We start from the raw sequence: 17,619 nt of genomic DNA on the forward strand, positions 1-17,619 counted from the left end.
ATCCAATCAGAAAATAAGTAAAATATAAAATATGTAGCCAAGCCTCGACTTTCCAATAATAATAATAATAATAATAATAATAATAATAATAATAATAATAATAATAATAATAATAATAATAATAATAATAGAATTACAAAGTCAATTACGTAAACAATACCTTCCAATTAAGAAAAAAGATTGCCAGGACGACGGGCCGTAACTTCCGGGGGCAGGGGGGCCATTGCATATGTGGGGGCATAAGACAAAATTGAAATATCGTTTATTGTTCATATACGATACGATAATGAATTTATCATGAAGTGAATCATCAAACAAGTTCACTACATTACATAAACAGAACATCACACTAAAGGTAAATAAAACAATAATGAGTCGTGGGCCCATTTCAGTAAAAAAATGCCTATTATTAAGGGTACTGGAAATAATATATATTCGTATATTATTGCCAGATTTGTCAATATTGTCGCCTTAATTAATTTGTCGTGTATGAAAGGCGCCCAGAGGCGTAACTAACGACCCCGCAGACCTTGGTGTACTGGGGATTCCAAGAATTTCAGATATCCTCTGATCTTATTGGCCGATACAGATGGGACATCAAGACATGACCTACATACAACGGAAATTGAGGCCAACTGCTGTCGGCCCTCCTGGCCGAATGTTTTAGGGGCAACGTTGTAGTAATGAAAATAGTTTTTGACCTGGGTTCAAACTTTGCGCAAGGATTTCTTTAAATTTTCATAACACTTTTTTTCATTAAAATAAACTTGCAGTTTTATTATACGGATCCATAGTAAAAGTAATAATAATAAGAATAGCAGTAAAATAGTAGTATATGTAGTAGTAGTAGTTGGGACGGGTTAGGAGACCCGCAGGGTTTGGTTAGGTTCTGTTCTCTTGCTCAAATTTTTCTGTACATTTTACATGACCAACTTCCAACAGATGGCTAGGTTAGCGTGCGAACACTGAAACTCCTGGGATCGGCGTAAATGCTACCGGCTCTTCTTCTTTGGAAATTAGAAGTTATGATGAGAAAGAATAGTAGTAATGTAAAACCGGAGCAGTTTAATATGATGAGATACCCTCAACTTGAAGAACGGTTCGTGATATTTTCCTCATTGACGAAGGTCTATACAACTTGCTTTTGTGTTAAATAATGTAATCTCGTGTAAGTCGTTGTGACACTATAAGGAACGTATCATACGAGCTTTAGTAGTTTGTATAGTCTTACATGCAACGATTTTAACTAGCTAAAATTTAGATAAAAGGTTAAGTGACGCGTTAGGTAAGTTGTTAGCTTGTTGAACTTCTGTTCGGCTTGTCCGGGTTCGAATCCCAGCCAGGTTGAAACTTTTCCAAATATTTCAATTTTAATTTCAATACATACTCAGTGTGACAAGAAAGATCTTGATAAAGTTCTTCTCGGGCAATCAGCCAGGTGAAAACTGGTGGATAGGTCAGCCAGGTGAAAACTGGTGCTCAAGAAGAACTTTATCATATACGCCGCCAGGAAAGCTTCAAATCTTACTAAGAAAGATCTTTTCTCCTCCAGAAAGAAAAAAGATGTTGGAATGAGGAGAATTGGAGAACGTCTCTCAATGAAGGCAATCATTTACTAACTTATTTCCAGCATTTGTTCTAGATTTGTTATTTTAAACTACTTTCAACCATTTACTGATTTATGGGTGGTCAGTATTTTTATTTCTCTAAACATAAAATATATAAAGAAATAATGCATTACATATACATCAACATTAAGATAAATGTATGGTGGTCTTTGCAAAACACGATCTGAATCATGGAGATTCATCTTAGAATGGAAAACTGTTTCGTTAGTCACCTACTTTACAATTTTACCTGGATAAACACCTGGATCAGGGCTACCAACTGCTGTCAGGGCCGAGAAAAGTTACGAGTAAGTTGGGTTGCATCTGTCTAGGAGTTCTCACAACTGCAAATGACCTGGACCCCAAGTAAAGGAATTAGATCACTTAGAGGCGGGGATACTTTTGTGGCTGGGTTTACACCTTAGGTGACATATTGATGTTCGAATGTGTTGGGTGAAAAAGCAACATAACTTTTTCGGTTACTATGGTAAGTTCACAGCTTCAGTTTCGAACCCTAGGAGCCCGTTTCTAAAGCATAATTTTGTAAGCTATCTCGATTTGACTATATCTTTATTCCCTCCTGAATTAATTGGACATTGAAATACTTATTTATTATATAACATTCATTATAAGTATGACGTCACTCTGTTTATTCTTTTCTATATTTATAAATGTGATTGGTGCAAAACACCCATCCAAAAACATTATAAATATTTGATATAGTAGTATTCCAATAATGAATTTGCGAAGTAGTTTCCTCGATTAAAATTACTTCAATGAATGTTTCTGTGAGTATCTGAATCTATGAATATATATATCTGCAATTCAGGTATCATCAGGTCCAAGTTAGGAGTTTAAAAATTTCGGAACCATATTTGGTAGATTTCATTTTAGAAGACATTGATGTCATATTAGATGTAGTTTCGTGTTACAGCTCTCCAAAATATTAAGGAACGTGAACTTTTCGAAGTCCCTTAAAAATAATACGTTTGATAATAACGCAGAATTTTCCGAAGAAGAAAGAGTTGAAGTAGTGAATCATTAACAATACGTCTCGCTGCATGCTTTTTGAAATATTTAGCTTTTTTTTTTACTTAATGAAATGCTACTTTCCGAACAAAATGGTACATGTGTAGGAAAGTTTGTTGTGGCTTGTGAGGAAATCAAACACGCTTTTTCGACGAAAAGCAAACATTATTTCGTAAAAACAATGTGTATTATTAAGGATCTCGTTATCCATCAATATACCTGAAAGATAACTGTACAGTTTTCTCCACAGTCATGTGTGTTAAGTTGCTTCTATACGTTGCAAATGAATATCATTTTTCCTGGTAAGAAGCTACTTGGTGACTTCACTTAGTTACATACTTTTATTTTTATTTATTTATTTATTTTGTTCGTGATTTATACTTCCTGATTTTATGAACCATTTCCCGCTGATTAAACACATTGCTGAAAACTGTTAATGTAACGCGCACCACTCTATAGTTCGTTCGGACACGGTCATTGAGTGGTAGAGCGCCTATATCTGGTTCGTAGTATACCTAGTATGTTCCCCGGCCAACTAAGTTTGTGGTGGACAACAACGTGTCCGTGGGTTTTCTCGAAATACTTCTGTTTTCTCCTACATTCTAATTCCACAAATATTTACTTGTATTAATCGTCCGTCTCCTTTAGCCTAAAGGGCACAATCTTGGAACGTAAATTTAAAAAAAAAGAATAATTTAATTTATAAAAAAATTTGCAATGGCTGCTACACACAAAAGCATAATATATACATGAAATATCTATTTGATGTTCATAGTTTGAGTAACTAAACATGTTCACCAGATTTGTGGAATATTTTCATGCAATTTAAAAGAAGAAAGCAATTGAATTGACACTGAGTGACCCATGAACTAAAGCACATTTAAAACTTTCCGCTCTATAATACGGATAACATAGAAACATATTTGCATTTTTTTAAAAAAAATGAACTTCTGCTAATCGTATTATAAGCACTATTTGTAAGTTTTCTTCGTAGGAATAAAACTAATTTTATAGGTATGAAACTTTTCCATCTGTAATATTTCCTCTGATAATTCCTTCCTCAGTGGCATAATTTGGAAATTATTTTAGAGTGTTCTTACCTAAAAATGACTTCTATGAATATTTTCATAATATTTTATTTTTGATCTGCTAGCAGTACTTTACTGTAATACTCTAATTACTTTTATGATAAGTGAAGGCACAATTAGTAAGGCTTCTTTCTACTTACTAGACCTACCGGATTCAACATTAGTTGGTACAGTAATTACTTTACTGTTCTGCTTTCGTAGACCTGTAATAGAATGAAACAAAAACAGATTTCAAACAACCGCTGTGAAACTACTAACACATTTCAATCATACATTTTTAATTGTTAAAAAATATAACAGTGTCAAATTGAAGTGATTTAATGCTGCAAGTCATTTACATATGTTTTGTTATTGTTTGAAGTATTTTGTATAATTCCTTTTTACAGTTTAGCCGTCGATGTTGTTGGAACAATGGGAGTCGATGCATTCTATGCAAAGACAGGAATAAAAGTGCAAGCTAACGTCTACTCATCAAATGCCGTTGAAGGACAAGTGAAAATAAGAGGTACAAAATTAGTAAGAGTATCCTTCGATCTGCCTAAGGAAAAAACAGATTTGTTTAGCGCACAGTAAGTATATAAGTTCTTTCTGTATTTTCTCCTTTTAAAAAAAGTGAATTTATATTTGCTAATAAATCTACTTGTGTCACATCAACAAATGCGCTTATGTTTATGTACTTTTTATTTCAATGCATCTTCTTGTTTCCAGTAAAATTAACAACTCGTAATAGTTTAGATAGTTAAGAATAGTTGACTATGTCAGCTAAACATTATCAGTTTAGGAAGAGGAGATAACATTAAATGATAAACTAAAAAAAATATTGAAATGATGCATATCTATTTTAAAAACCAACTTTGTAGAAAGTTAAAAGTGTATATATGTTTGTCTAGGAAATATATCATAGTTCTCAAGTGTGTAAATTGGGAACTTCATTATAAAGAAAGTTCTTAATGCCAACGTACGATATACGACCTGTTTAGGTATACTTAAATCTATTAGGAACTTCAAGAAAAAAATGTAATTTTACTTTGTTATACATTTCGCAGTAGAGTATATTACACATCACAAAATGGTAAATGAACTCATGTAGAAATGTAAATATCTACTAAGACGTTGACTAATCGTAACACGTTTGTTCAAATTCTTAGATTTTTGAGGTGCAAATCTCCAAATAACGTAACACAATATTAAAGTAGCGTATTTCAATGCAACCTATTTTAAGAACAACAGGGTGAGTACTTGCTATTGCTTCTCTGATATTTCAAATAAGAAATATAGTACAGTTGCACCTTGACCCGACTTTGGAAGAATAACTAGCTACGTATAGTTATAAAGAATTAATGTGTCAAGAAAATAAGTGTGTTCAACCAGTGTAGAGAAACGTATTGACGTTCAAAGTGTTGAATTCTGAAATCTTGTTCGTTCGGTAAGCACGTATTTTGTATCAATTATTATGAACTGGTGGATCAGTGTATTTCAGGAGGAGAGGGATAGATTGACACTAAGCGCCGTTCATCGTGACTTTTAATACATTTTGTTATTATATGTAAGGAAGAATGAGTCATATACAGTCAGCAGAAAGCAAGTGTTAGAGTTCAAAAGGCTGAGAACTGCCATTCTAGGTTAATTGTAAGAAACGGCACATTTGTATTTTATCCGTTTTACACTTCCATACGACATTTTGTTCTCCAGTTCATTTTTTTAATGTTTTCCGACAAATTTCTGTCTGTAAATTACATCTAAAAGAAACAATTCTATGTCCAGCCTCGTCTATACTAATTGTCTTATTTTGTATCAGGAACAACCTGCAAAACTTCGACAGTGTAGTTTTCGAAACATGTTAATGACCATATTAATACCTCACCTGTGTGTATGATTACGCATAGCTTCAACATAGCTGCCCAGATTTTGTTGATTTACTTTTGACTTAACCCTTAATTGGTTACGTGCACCGAACCCCTTTTTTTTTCTTCTCCCTCTAGCAGACGATTGACCTTGAATACGTGGCACTCCAAGTACCTTTCTCGCTCGCAATTGGATACAATTAGCTGTAGAGATCAGATGTCTAAGCCTCGCTGTTACGTTTCCTTGCAGTTAGTGGAGTCCCAGGGACCACACGTCACTAATTGTGTTACTATTTTGTCCCAGGGCAGTGTTCATGAGTTGAGTTGATTTTGAGTTTTAACATCCCTTTCAGCAGCGAGGCTATATGAGACGGGACCTACTGAGCAACGTGGAATTCGAACCATATGAGCTCCCGCCGGAAAAAAGTTAAATACATGTTATATATTTCATGTCAGAAAGTGACAGTGATGCAGTGAGAAGTAATTTAGAACAGACCTTTGCAAAATTTGCGAAACTAATATATACTTCAAAAATTTCACAAATTTGTAAATGTCTTGCCTTCCATTGATAATAATTTTGAGAAGTTTGTTTATTATAATTTGCATATCAGTTTAGCCATATATGAAGCTATCTATATTCACATTAGAAAACTTATACCAGACTGGTTTGAGCATGTTATATCCATGCACATTGCTATATTTCTTTATTATATTTATGGTGCATTACGTCCTATAGCTACCATGTATATTTGAAACAAATTTGTCTTTCAAAAGTAATTGTGCTCCATTTAATATTTAATAATTAATAAGGGGTCTCAGGAACCACGTCACTAACTATGCACTAAAAATTCACTACACCAGTTGAGGGTTAAGGCACCATGCTCTCCTGGCAGTTATAGATCGATTTTATTAGAATCTGATGAAAGTTTGTGGTTAAACCATGAAATTCTTTAAGGGCTGACAGTATATTTTATATTTTAATTTAATTTAATTTAATTTAATTTATTGGCATATAACATACCAGGCACAGGCCTAGTTACAGTGTTACATAGTATATATATTATACATTATACAGATTATACACATAGTATATACATTATATACCAATTAGTCGACTTCATTGTCTGCATGATCACACATAACTTGAACATAGATGTGCCAATTTTGATTATTTTCTTTTAGTTTAAAATAGCAGTAACTCACATGTTCTCAGGATCTGGTGATAGTCTTTGCAACTACACTGTGAAACCCTTTAACTGCTGATCTTATCAATACTGTGTGTATCTTGATGTATAATTCCATAACTTGTAGACCGATCTTTCTAAAATATATTTGTAAGCGCATATTTTGTAGACTTACACATTTTATAGGAAATTAGTGTCCTATTTGCAATTTAGTTATCCAGCTAAACAACTGGAGTAACTAAAAAGTGGAATAAATAAAATTAAATACAAAAATAGCGAACTTCAAAAACATACTATAAAAATATTAGTATTTTCTATTGTAAAAAGAATTGAAGTATGTGCCAACCGAAAACAATTAGTGCCTAATATAAAATTAGGTTGTATAATAATTTATGGAGTAATAATTTATTTTGACTGGAGCAGACGTAATTTGTTTATAGACAACAGCAATAAATTATTTTCTGCTTTTCGAAATTTTATTTTATTTATTTATTTGTTTATTAGCACTTGGTTGTAGTCGGTTAATACTGTTTTAGAATTGCCTAAACTACTCCATCATAAATGAGTACACCTTGAAGATGGTAAACTCCATTTATTTGCACACAACTATCTAGGGCAGAATATGTCACATAATTTGCCGGCTCCTTCCGATTTTGACAAATTTGAGAGTACGTCATGTATTTTCCTCTCCGTGGACACTCCTAACAGTCATATGACAGATAGTTTACCACAATAAAATTCGGGGAAATAAGACCCAAATGAATATACACACTTAACTAGCTAAAAGAGCATACCTTCACCGCCTCACAGAAGTTGCCATCTGTTACGCTCTTAGACTGACGAAGTTTTTATTTTATTTTATTTTATTTTAATATTGGCTTTCAAAATGTGATGAACTCTAACCTCTAAAGCAAGTGTGGTGGGAAGTGCAAGTGAAAGTAACAGATGCTCCTGCACGTGGTGTCAAATATTGTGTAGTGAGGACTATAAGGGTTTAAGGCACCACAAGGGATTTCACTAATGTGGAATCGTGTGAGTTTACAAATTACACCACAGTGCCGGGTCAAACTTGTTAGTGGCGACAGCGGTATTCTGACAACGTATGCAGAGAACATTGCTTACAAGGGTTAATGAGTAGGATGTTTAAAATTTAGCAAGATGCTGTAGAGACGAAACATTCACGAGACTATTAAATTTCGAAAGCTAAATAAAACAAACAATTATCATATGCAGATCTCAACAAACATACCAATTTTTTTTTAAAAAAAATAATGCGCGTGATTTTTCATCTGCATAAGTCTCCCAACTTATTTTACCTATCTTGTGCAAAAACAATGGATGGATCATATAAATGTTGAAAAGAGTTACTTTGGCCCATCAGAATAAACGTATCAAAAGACCTGTATTATTTACAACGATTTACTCCGTGCTCGCTGACCATAGACCACCTGAATATACACGAGGATGTGCCGAAAAATACTCTTCTTTTTCGAAATATTATGGTGGGTAGTGTGGAAAAGTGTCCATTTGTGACCAAAAATACGTCTGACATTTTTCAGATTTTATGGAGGTTGTTTAGGTGACGCGCATCGACCTTGAAGTTTTTATAGTATTTTTTTATGCAATACACACAATAATTTTAGAAGAATGTAATTATTTGGCTATTTTATGTATTTTTTCTGCATTATGGTCATTTACTGTTTCTTGATGACAAATACGTTAAATTCCTGCTTCAGGGGTGGTTTCCTACACTGTTTACTTATGCTTTTGGTCAAAAATTATTAATTTTAGGCTAAAAATGCCTCTTTTATATTTGTATTTTCAAATTGGTTTTAACTTTCAGTTTTATTCGGAAGTTTTCCGCTATACAAGACTAAATACAAGATTTGGCTTCCTATTTACTAACAGCTCCTCAGTTACTGTTCATCGCTTCGCTTATTTTCATAGTTTATTATGCTTTGAAAATAACACAGAGCTCAAAACGAGAATGTGGCTGGACTGCGAGGTCCACTCACTTCAAATTATGTTTGCAAATATGATTTTACTCAGACACAGGTCAAAATTTCCTTCTAGTTTTCTCCTTGAACTTTAGAGTGTCTAGAGTTTAGATAATCCATGACTTATTAACGAGGAGCAGAAAGTGCTGAAATTGCGCAAATTTCCATCGCGACGTAGCCAACAGCAGGACTATGGGAATTAATGTGAAATTTTGCACCGAAATAAAACGTATAAGCGCAATTCCTTTGTGAGATGCTCTTATTTTAACATTAGTAAAGCAAAATATATATTACAGAGTATTTCACGTTTACAGCTCGAATCCTTGGAATTTAAATCTTACAGCCTTCAAAATTGTCATGCGTGCCTTCTCATGGCTTATATGCGAATTACTAAACTCAGCGTAAATTTCCTCATGACGAACTCGCTCCTTTTGACTTCTGCTGGTTTTAGACCTTTGAAATTCCTTTAACTATCAACGTCATTTCCATAGCAGTTCCCGTCCTGAAAGTTTCAACAATGATTCCCCAGGTTACTATTTCTTGTTTATATTACCCCCTCACTAAAATTTGCTATTATTTCTCGATCCTTATTGGCTAGTTGTGATTCTCGTTCCTCACTGGCTTGTTATATTATTGTCTTATATACGCAACAAGAACACCTACCACTCATACTTGAAACAATTTAAACGATGACAATATATAACAAACCTTTCTTACAGCAGCTTAAGAACAGTACCTAAAATGCAAGAGCAAATATAATAATCATTTATAAAAAGGTGTAAGGACTGTTACTAAGGTAAGTAGTAGAAATATGTAAACAAATGCTTATTTTTGATTGATCAAAACTGGAAAATGTAAAGAAGTCTTTGATTGGTTGAACGCTTGCCCACGATATTTAAAAGAATATTCTAGATATATTTATTTTTTTGTAAGTTTGTTTTTCTTACAGCTTTCTAATAATTATTTGCTTTCAATAAGAATTTTCCTACAGTTAGATTAGATACAGAAAATTAATGATTGGGATATTTTACCCCATCTCCAGGACTGGCCTTAGGTGGTGCGTGGATCGATTGGGAACATTTTGCGGTGCCCCCGGTTTACAACTAATTTGCACCAAGTTATATACAGAGGGTTGACAAAAAAATCTAATAACACTTCATACAGGACACCTAAGTTTGGTCCTCCACTGTACAACACGTGTTCCGGTTGCCGATGTGTTTTTTCTTCAATGTGTCATGTGGACCTTCGTCTTCCGTCAGCAGTAATCAGTTCACCTGTGAGTGTCGTGGTGTGAAAGTGGTGCGGTAAAATGGGCGACCTGACAGACTTCCAAAGAGGCATGATCGTTGGTGCCCGTCTGGTTGGACCTTCAGTTGCAACAGTGACGAACATTGTTGGGGTATCAAAAGGTACTGAGTCTAATGACACGAGGGCATACACAATGCATGGGCAAACGACGTCTCCAAAGCACAACAGTGGTCGAAAGACAATCATATCAGATAGGGACCGGAGAGCATTAAAACGTATTGTAGCAGCTAAAAAGAAGACCACTGCAATGAAAATTACGTCCGAACTCAGTTCCGGCCTACAGAACCCAGTTTCATCGAAAACAGTGTGACAGGAACTTTATAAAATGAAAATTCATGGCAGGGTCGCTATTGCCAAAACTCTGGTCACATCAGTAAATGCGAATAAGCGTATCCAGTTGTGCAAGAACCACAAGGCGTGGACTCATGAGCAGTGGAAACACGTAATGTGGTCCGATGAATCGAACTTCACCTTGTTTCCAACAACCGGTCGTGTTTACGTATGGAGAACACCGTCGCAGGCCTATGATGCAGACTGTCTGCTCCCTACTGTAGAGCATGGGGTGGTTCTGTTACAGTATGGGCAGTGATATCGTGGTTTTCTGCAGGTATCATCATAACCCTGCATGGAGTGATGAATGCTAAGGCGTATGAGGCCATTTTGGGGCACAAGGTTCTACCCATGGCCCAAATATTGTACCCTGATGGTGATGACATCTACCAAGATGATTTGGCAGTGTGTCACGCTACAAAAGCGGTGAAATCATGGTTTGAGGAGCATGAACTGGAGCTATCACACCTCCCCTTGGTCCCACAATCACCGAATCTGAACACCATTGAGCCATTGTGCTCTGATTTAGAAAGGCGTGTTCGGTCTCATTACCCTCCACCAGAATCCCTTAAGGAACTGGAGCATGTTTTCTAGGAACAATGGTACAAAATTCCACACACCACGATTCAGGATCTGTATACGTCCATTCCACGTCGGATCCAAGCTGTTTTGGACGCAAAAGGAGGCCCCACACACTATACAAGGTATGATTTTCACACTTTTGCAAAAGTTTTAGATTCTTTGTCCAACCCCTATATATATATATATATATATATATATATATATATATATATATATGCATCTGCTTATGATTATGACATCTAATACGATCCGAAGCTTTCTGGCATCCAGTGGAAAGCTTGGAGTATATTAATATTTGTTTGCATATATTGTTATTGTAGACTGTTCCCATAATGACCATCGACTTCGATTTTATAAAATTTGAGAGATAAATTTAACTTTTTATTTTGTGGTCAATTTGAAGGCATTTTATTACACTGTCATTATGAAACCCATATACATCATCTTACGAATCAATCATTATGGAAGAATTGCATGTGTATGTTGCAGCAGTGGTACCAATCTTTGAAAGTTTCATTTACAACTATTCTTTTTTTTCTGTTTTTAATTGATGTTCTGAGTAATTGCGCGTTCTGTGTAAATGTGCAATAAGACTCTCTCTCTCTCTCTCTCTCTCTCTCTCTCTCTCTCTCTCTCTCTCTCTCTCTCTCTCTCTCTCTCTCTCTCTCTCTCTCTCTCTCCCTCTGTTTCCAGCTACCGGCATAGGCATATGGGAACTACCAGATATACTTTCGTGTGTACATAAGTTAGTGAAATGAAATGAAAATGAAATTTTTTGAGTTTTACGTCCCACGTTTATGCAGGTTAGGCTAAAGGAGACGGTGATTATGAGAAATGAATGAAATGGTGGAATGAAGAAAGTGGGAGGAAACGGGAGAACCCCGAGAAAACCCACGCACACGGTGTTTGTCCACCACAAAGTTCACTTGGCGGGGGCTGGGATCGAACCCGGGACCCCAAGCACCAGAGGTGAACGCTCTACCACTGAGCCACCGCGGCCCACATACATAAGTTAGTGTGCGTGTGTGGCGGAGTCGGGGGTATGAAGTATTTAATACGATCCTTAGTGGAACTTACCGCAACATTCCGCACGATAACTTTTGAACGAATGGGAATTTTTTAATTCAGTTTTTGAAATAGAAAAATACAGTAATTATCTCGAGGGAGTTCCTTAACGGAGATGATTCAGTCAACAGAAAGTGGTGCAAATGAGCCATTTCCGGTTTCCACGTTGATCACTCTAGAGCACATACTGTAATACATAGCGACAAACGGTTTTCGGCAGTCGATTAAACGTTTCAAGGACAACTCCCATATTCGTTCTTAACACTATAGTAAAACCGGAAGTGGTATAAATGAGTCATTTCCTGTTTTATTGTTGATCACTATAGAGCAAAAACGGTAAAAGAAAGCAGGAAGCTATTTTCGGCAATCGATAAAGCGTGTCAAGGGTAACTTTCATCTTTATCATTAACATCCTAGTAAAACCGGAAGCAGTAGAAATTAACTATAATTTCCGACTTTAAATTAATCTACATAGGGAGATAGGGAGAAGCTGTTTTGGGGAATCAGTTTAGCATTGTGGGAATAAGTATCGTTTCCTCTCTTAAACTTCTAAATAAACCGGGAGTGACAAAACCCAACTACTTCCGGTTTTAGTGTTGATCACAATAGACTAGAAACCGTAATAAATAGCGAGAAGCAGTTTTCAGTAATCAATTAAGTGTTCCAAGAATTTTCTAATTTGACTTTAATCTTTCTACTCAAACCGGAAGTGACAGAAATCAATCACTTCCAGTTTAAGCATTGAGTGTTATAGAATATATAACGAGAAGGGAATAGAGTGGAAAATTTATTAAGTGCCCAAGAGTGTGTTCCATCTCGACAGTAATCACTCTACTCAACTAGGAAGTGAAAAAAAATATACTACAACTTCTGGTTTCCAAATCAATTGAGAAAATATTACGTAAATCTTTACTGTTTTTACTATTAGGATTACGTAGTGAAACTTGTAACATCGTAATGTTTGTACGTACGTACGTCCGTTACTCCGTACGATGACATTTGGACGGATGCGAATTTTTAAATTGTTTTTGCAATAGAAAGATACAATGATTATCTCGAGGGAGTTCTTTAATAGAGAAGATTCACGAAAGGGAAGTGGTAGAAATAAGTCATTTCCGATTTTAATGTTGATCATTATAGAACAAAAACGGTAATTAGATAGGGAAAAGCTGTTCTTGGCAGTCTATTAAACGTTTCATAGCCAACTCTCATCTTCATTCTTAATAGTCTAATAAAACCGGAAGAGGTACGAATGAGCGATCGAGAATGGACAATCGAAAAAGCGTTTCAAGATTAATCTACGTCTTCACCCTTAACACTCTAGTAAAACACGAACTGGTACAAATGAATCATTTCTGGTTTTAACGTTGATCACTATAGAGAGAAAAGAGTAATAGATAGTAAGAAGTAGTTTTCGGCAATCGATAAATAGTTTCAAGAATAACTTTTTTCTTCATAATTAACACCTTAGTGAAAAAGATGTGGCAGAAATTACTTATAACTTCCGGTTTCAATTTAATCTATATAGTGCAAAAGTTATAAGTTATAGAAACTGTTTTTGGGAACTAACTTAGCGTTATAGGACCAGGTATCATCTCTATTAAACTTCTAATCAAACCGGAAGTAGCAAAACCCAACTACTTCCGGTTTTAGTGTTGATTGCTATAGATTAGAAACTAACTAGCGATAAGCTGTTTTCTGTGATCAATAAAGTGTCCCAGAATATGTTCCATCTCGACTCTAATCTTTCTACTAAAACTTGAAGTGGTAGAAATCAATCGCTTCCGGTTATAACATTGGGTGTTATAGAATGGATAGCGAGAAGGCATTTTTGGTAATTCATTAAGTGCTCCAAGAGTATATTCCATCTCGGCAGTGATCCCTGTACTCAAATCGGAAGTGAAATAAATATACTAGAGCTTCTGGTTCCCAAACCCCTACACAAAATATAACATGATCCTGTTTAAGATTTTATTATTATTAGGATCACGTAGTGCAACTTGTAATATCATAACGTTAGTACGTACGTACATACATACGTCCGTTACTTCGAAAGAAAACATTTGAAAGGATGCGAATTTTCTATTATTATTATTATTATTATTATTATTATTATTATTATTATTATTATTATTATTATTATTAATTTCAATAAGTAAATAGTGTGATTTTCTCGAGAGAGTTCATTAATAGAGGTGATTCGACAAACAAAATGGTAGAAATGGTCTTTATCAGGTTTTAACGTTGATCAATAAAAAACAAAAACGATAATGGAAAGCGAAAAGCGGTTCTGGGCAATCGATTATACGTTTCAAGGGAATCTCTATTCTCATTCTTAACATTCTAGTAGAACTGGATTAGGTAGAAATGAGTCATTTCCGGTTTTAACACTCATTACTATAGAGCAAAAACGATAATAGATAACGAGAAGATGTTTCTGGCAATCAATTAAACTTTTCAAAGATAACCTTCTTCACATTTAACAAGCTAGTAAATTCTGAAAGTAACAGAATTGAGCCATTTCCTGTTTCAACGTTGATCACTATAGAGCGAAAACGATAATATATAGTAAGAAGCAGTTTTCGGCAATCTATAAAGCGTTCCAGGAGTAACTTTCATCTTCGTACTTAACACCCTAGTAAAAAGGAAGTGTAGAAATCACCTATAACTTCCGGTTTCAATTTAATTTACATAGAGCATAAACTATAAGATATAGGGAGAAGCAGTTTTATGGAATCAATTTAACGTTGTGGGAACAGGTAAGTTATTATCTCTCTTAAACTCCAAACCGGAAGTAGCAAAATCCAACTACTTCCGGTTTTATTGTTGATCGCAATAGATTAGAAAAGATAACAGATAATGAGAAGCGGTTTTCTATAATCATATAGTGTCCCAAGAATATGTTCTATCTCGACTCTAACCTTTATACTAAAAGCAGAAGTGGCATATATCAATCACTTCCAGTTATAAATTGAGTGTTATAGATTGGAGAGCTAGAAGGGATTTTGTGTAATTCATTAAGTACCGCAAGAGTGTATTCCATCTCGACAGTAATCTCTGTATTAATACCAGAAGTGAAAGAAATACAATACAAATTCCGGTATCCATATTAATTGAGAACATCTTACGTCATCTTCTTTACGGTTTTTCCTAGAGTTTATTATTAAATTAAATACTAGCCGGATGTTTACTAAATTTTGTGAGCTACCAGCCCATTCCCTAAGGAATAAATACTGGCATATTCTGTGGTCAAACTCGGCCAAGAACAGGGTGGACGCGGGTTTCATTTCACACCTTATTTCTCGATAACTACTTAATTAGCCAGCAGCATTTTCTTGATAACTATTGGCCGAATCGGAACAAAATTCGGTGGTGTTCAGGACTCAACCTAATTAAGATCTCTACATTTGCTGGTCGAGTTTGACCAAGTTTTGGGCTTGATTTGCGTGTGGTAATTTATTTCTCGGTAATATCTTGTCAGTTCCAATCTAAAGGATTTACCATTGCAGAAAGCCGCTCGTAACTATTTATCGATTTTGCTTTATAGTATTCAACGTAAAACCGGAAATGGTTTATTTCTACCACTTTCGGTTGGTAACGGAAGGAGATGTAAAATATTCTTGGAATGCTTAGTCGATTGCCGAAAACCGTTTTTGTTTTATAGTGGTGAACGTTAAAATTTGGAAAAGGTTGATTTCTACCACTTTCGGTTTATGGATCACTTCAATTAACTAGCTCCTCCGAAATAATTACTCTACCCATAGTTTTCAAAAAAAAAATAAATAAATAAAATAAATAAATAAAAATAAATAAATAAATAAATAAAATAAATAAATATATAAAATAAAAATTTGCTTTCTTTCAAGAGCTATCGTGCGCAGTAACTTAGCCGCAGCAGTTATCGTGATCTATTATTATTATTATTATTATTATTATTATTATTATTATTATTATTATTATTATATTATTATTATTATTATTATTATTATTATTATTATTATTATTATTATTATTATTATTATTATTATTATCGCGTCTATGTTCTGTTATTCTTTTAACTGTTAGAGGAAAGGTTCATTTTTTCTACAGTCTCACTTTATCGATAATACTACTTAGATATTATACTTAATGTTTAGTTAACTCAAGAGAAAGCGGATCTAGTTGTGTGAATCCTCCATTTCATGTTAGCCTTCGGTGATCATTTAGTACTGTTCAGCGAGGTAATTTAACAGAAGTACAATGTTCTTATAGAGTATTCGTTGTAGTGTTATAAAGTAGGAAATGATACAAGACGCTGTGTTTTCTAAATTAAAGTTTTGGGATCCTCTAGGGCGATTGTTCCAACATATTTAACAAGCGCCGACATTTTTAAACCCTACATACTTCACGCCTACATCATTCGCGATGTCTTTGACCGTTTCTGCAATTTTAGTTGCAGCATTGTATTCTCAAATCATCAGTAATAGCAACAAAAATAATAACAATAATAATAATAACCTATACTGTACACGTGTATATAAGACAATATAAGTGAGTTACTCATTATCGACCAAGCCATAATGCTATAATTAGCAAGAATAGCCTTTTTGACGAAAGCAAGGGATAAAGAAGGATTTTTGGAAATATGTATTCTTAGGGGCGTAAATAGGATAGTGTATCTTGCTAATCCCTGAGGAAAGGAAGATGAAACTAGGCATATAAACTAACCATTAAAAATAATTGAACATGTTTCTCAGAGTTTCTGAAAATTCCGCACCTAAGCAAGAAAGGATTAATTCGTATAACATTAATTTTTCAACTGTATTTTATTTCCTTTATTTTTAGAAAATGATAAATGTCATCATCATAGGTATTCTGCCTTTATTGGCAGGTCACTTACCGCAGCTGAGAAGCTTCCATGCTCCACGGTCTTCCGCTAACCTCTTCGTTTTCGCGTATGATCCTTCTGTTTTTATATAATCCATTAACTGTAGTCTCCTTCGCCCCCTCCCTCTCTTTCCCGCCACCATACCCTCTACGACGTCCCTCATGATACAATCTCTTCTTGGGCAATGTCCCAACCAGTTTCTTTTCCTCTTCTTAATAATATCTAAAAGTGTTCTTTACTCACCCACCATTTCTAACACTCTCATTCGTTTCCCGCTCGAACCAAATAATTCTTTCCATTCTTCTCCACACCCACATTTTGAAGGCTTCCAGTCGATTTTCATCACCTTTACGTAATGTCTACTTTTCCGCCCCATACAGTACAACACTCCACACGAAGCATTTTATGAGTATTTTTCTCAACTCTTTATTCAAGGTCCCACAAAACAGACTTTTCTTCCTCCTAATGGCTTCTTTCGCCATTCCTATTAGTGCTTTTATTTCAAGTTCGCACTTGATGTTATTACTAAGAATACTACCCAGATATCGAAAACTATTCACTTGTTTTCTATTTTCTTCCCTCCTACTTTTATATTTGACACAGACCTATTTGTTCCAATCACCATGGCTTTTGTCTTTCTAACATTTATTTTCATCCCATATTCTTCAAAGCCTTTTCTAATTTTTTTCTAACATTTTATTGATTTTCTTTTCACATT

General features: G+C 34.7%; 1 protein-coding gene across 2 annotated transcripts in view; it reads left to right on the forward strand.

Moving 5' to 3' along the window:
- Apoltp (Apolipoprotein lipid transfer particle) overlaps positions 1–17,619 on the forward strand; it is a 6,186,292-nt gene that overhangs the window by 1,980,050 nt on the left and 4,188,623 nt on the right. For both annotated transcript variants that reach the window (XM_081762641.1, XM_081762640.1), the window contains exon 19: positions 4,111–4,293. In XM_081762641.1, the coding sequence (XP_081618767.1) occupies positions 4,111–4,293 (183 nt within the window). The remainder of the gene's footprint in view (positions 1–4,110; positions 4,294–17,619) is intronic.

Source organism: Thermobia domestica, chromosome 6, assembly GCF_964235325.1.
Source record: "Thermobia domestica chromosome 6, izTheDome1.hap1.1, whole genome shotgun sequence".
Taxonomy (NCBI): Eukaryota; Metazoa; Arthropoda; class Insecta; order Zygentoma; family Lepismatidae; genus Thermobia; species Thermobia domestica.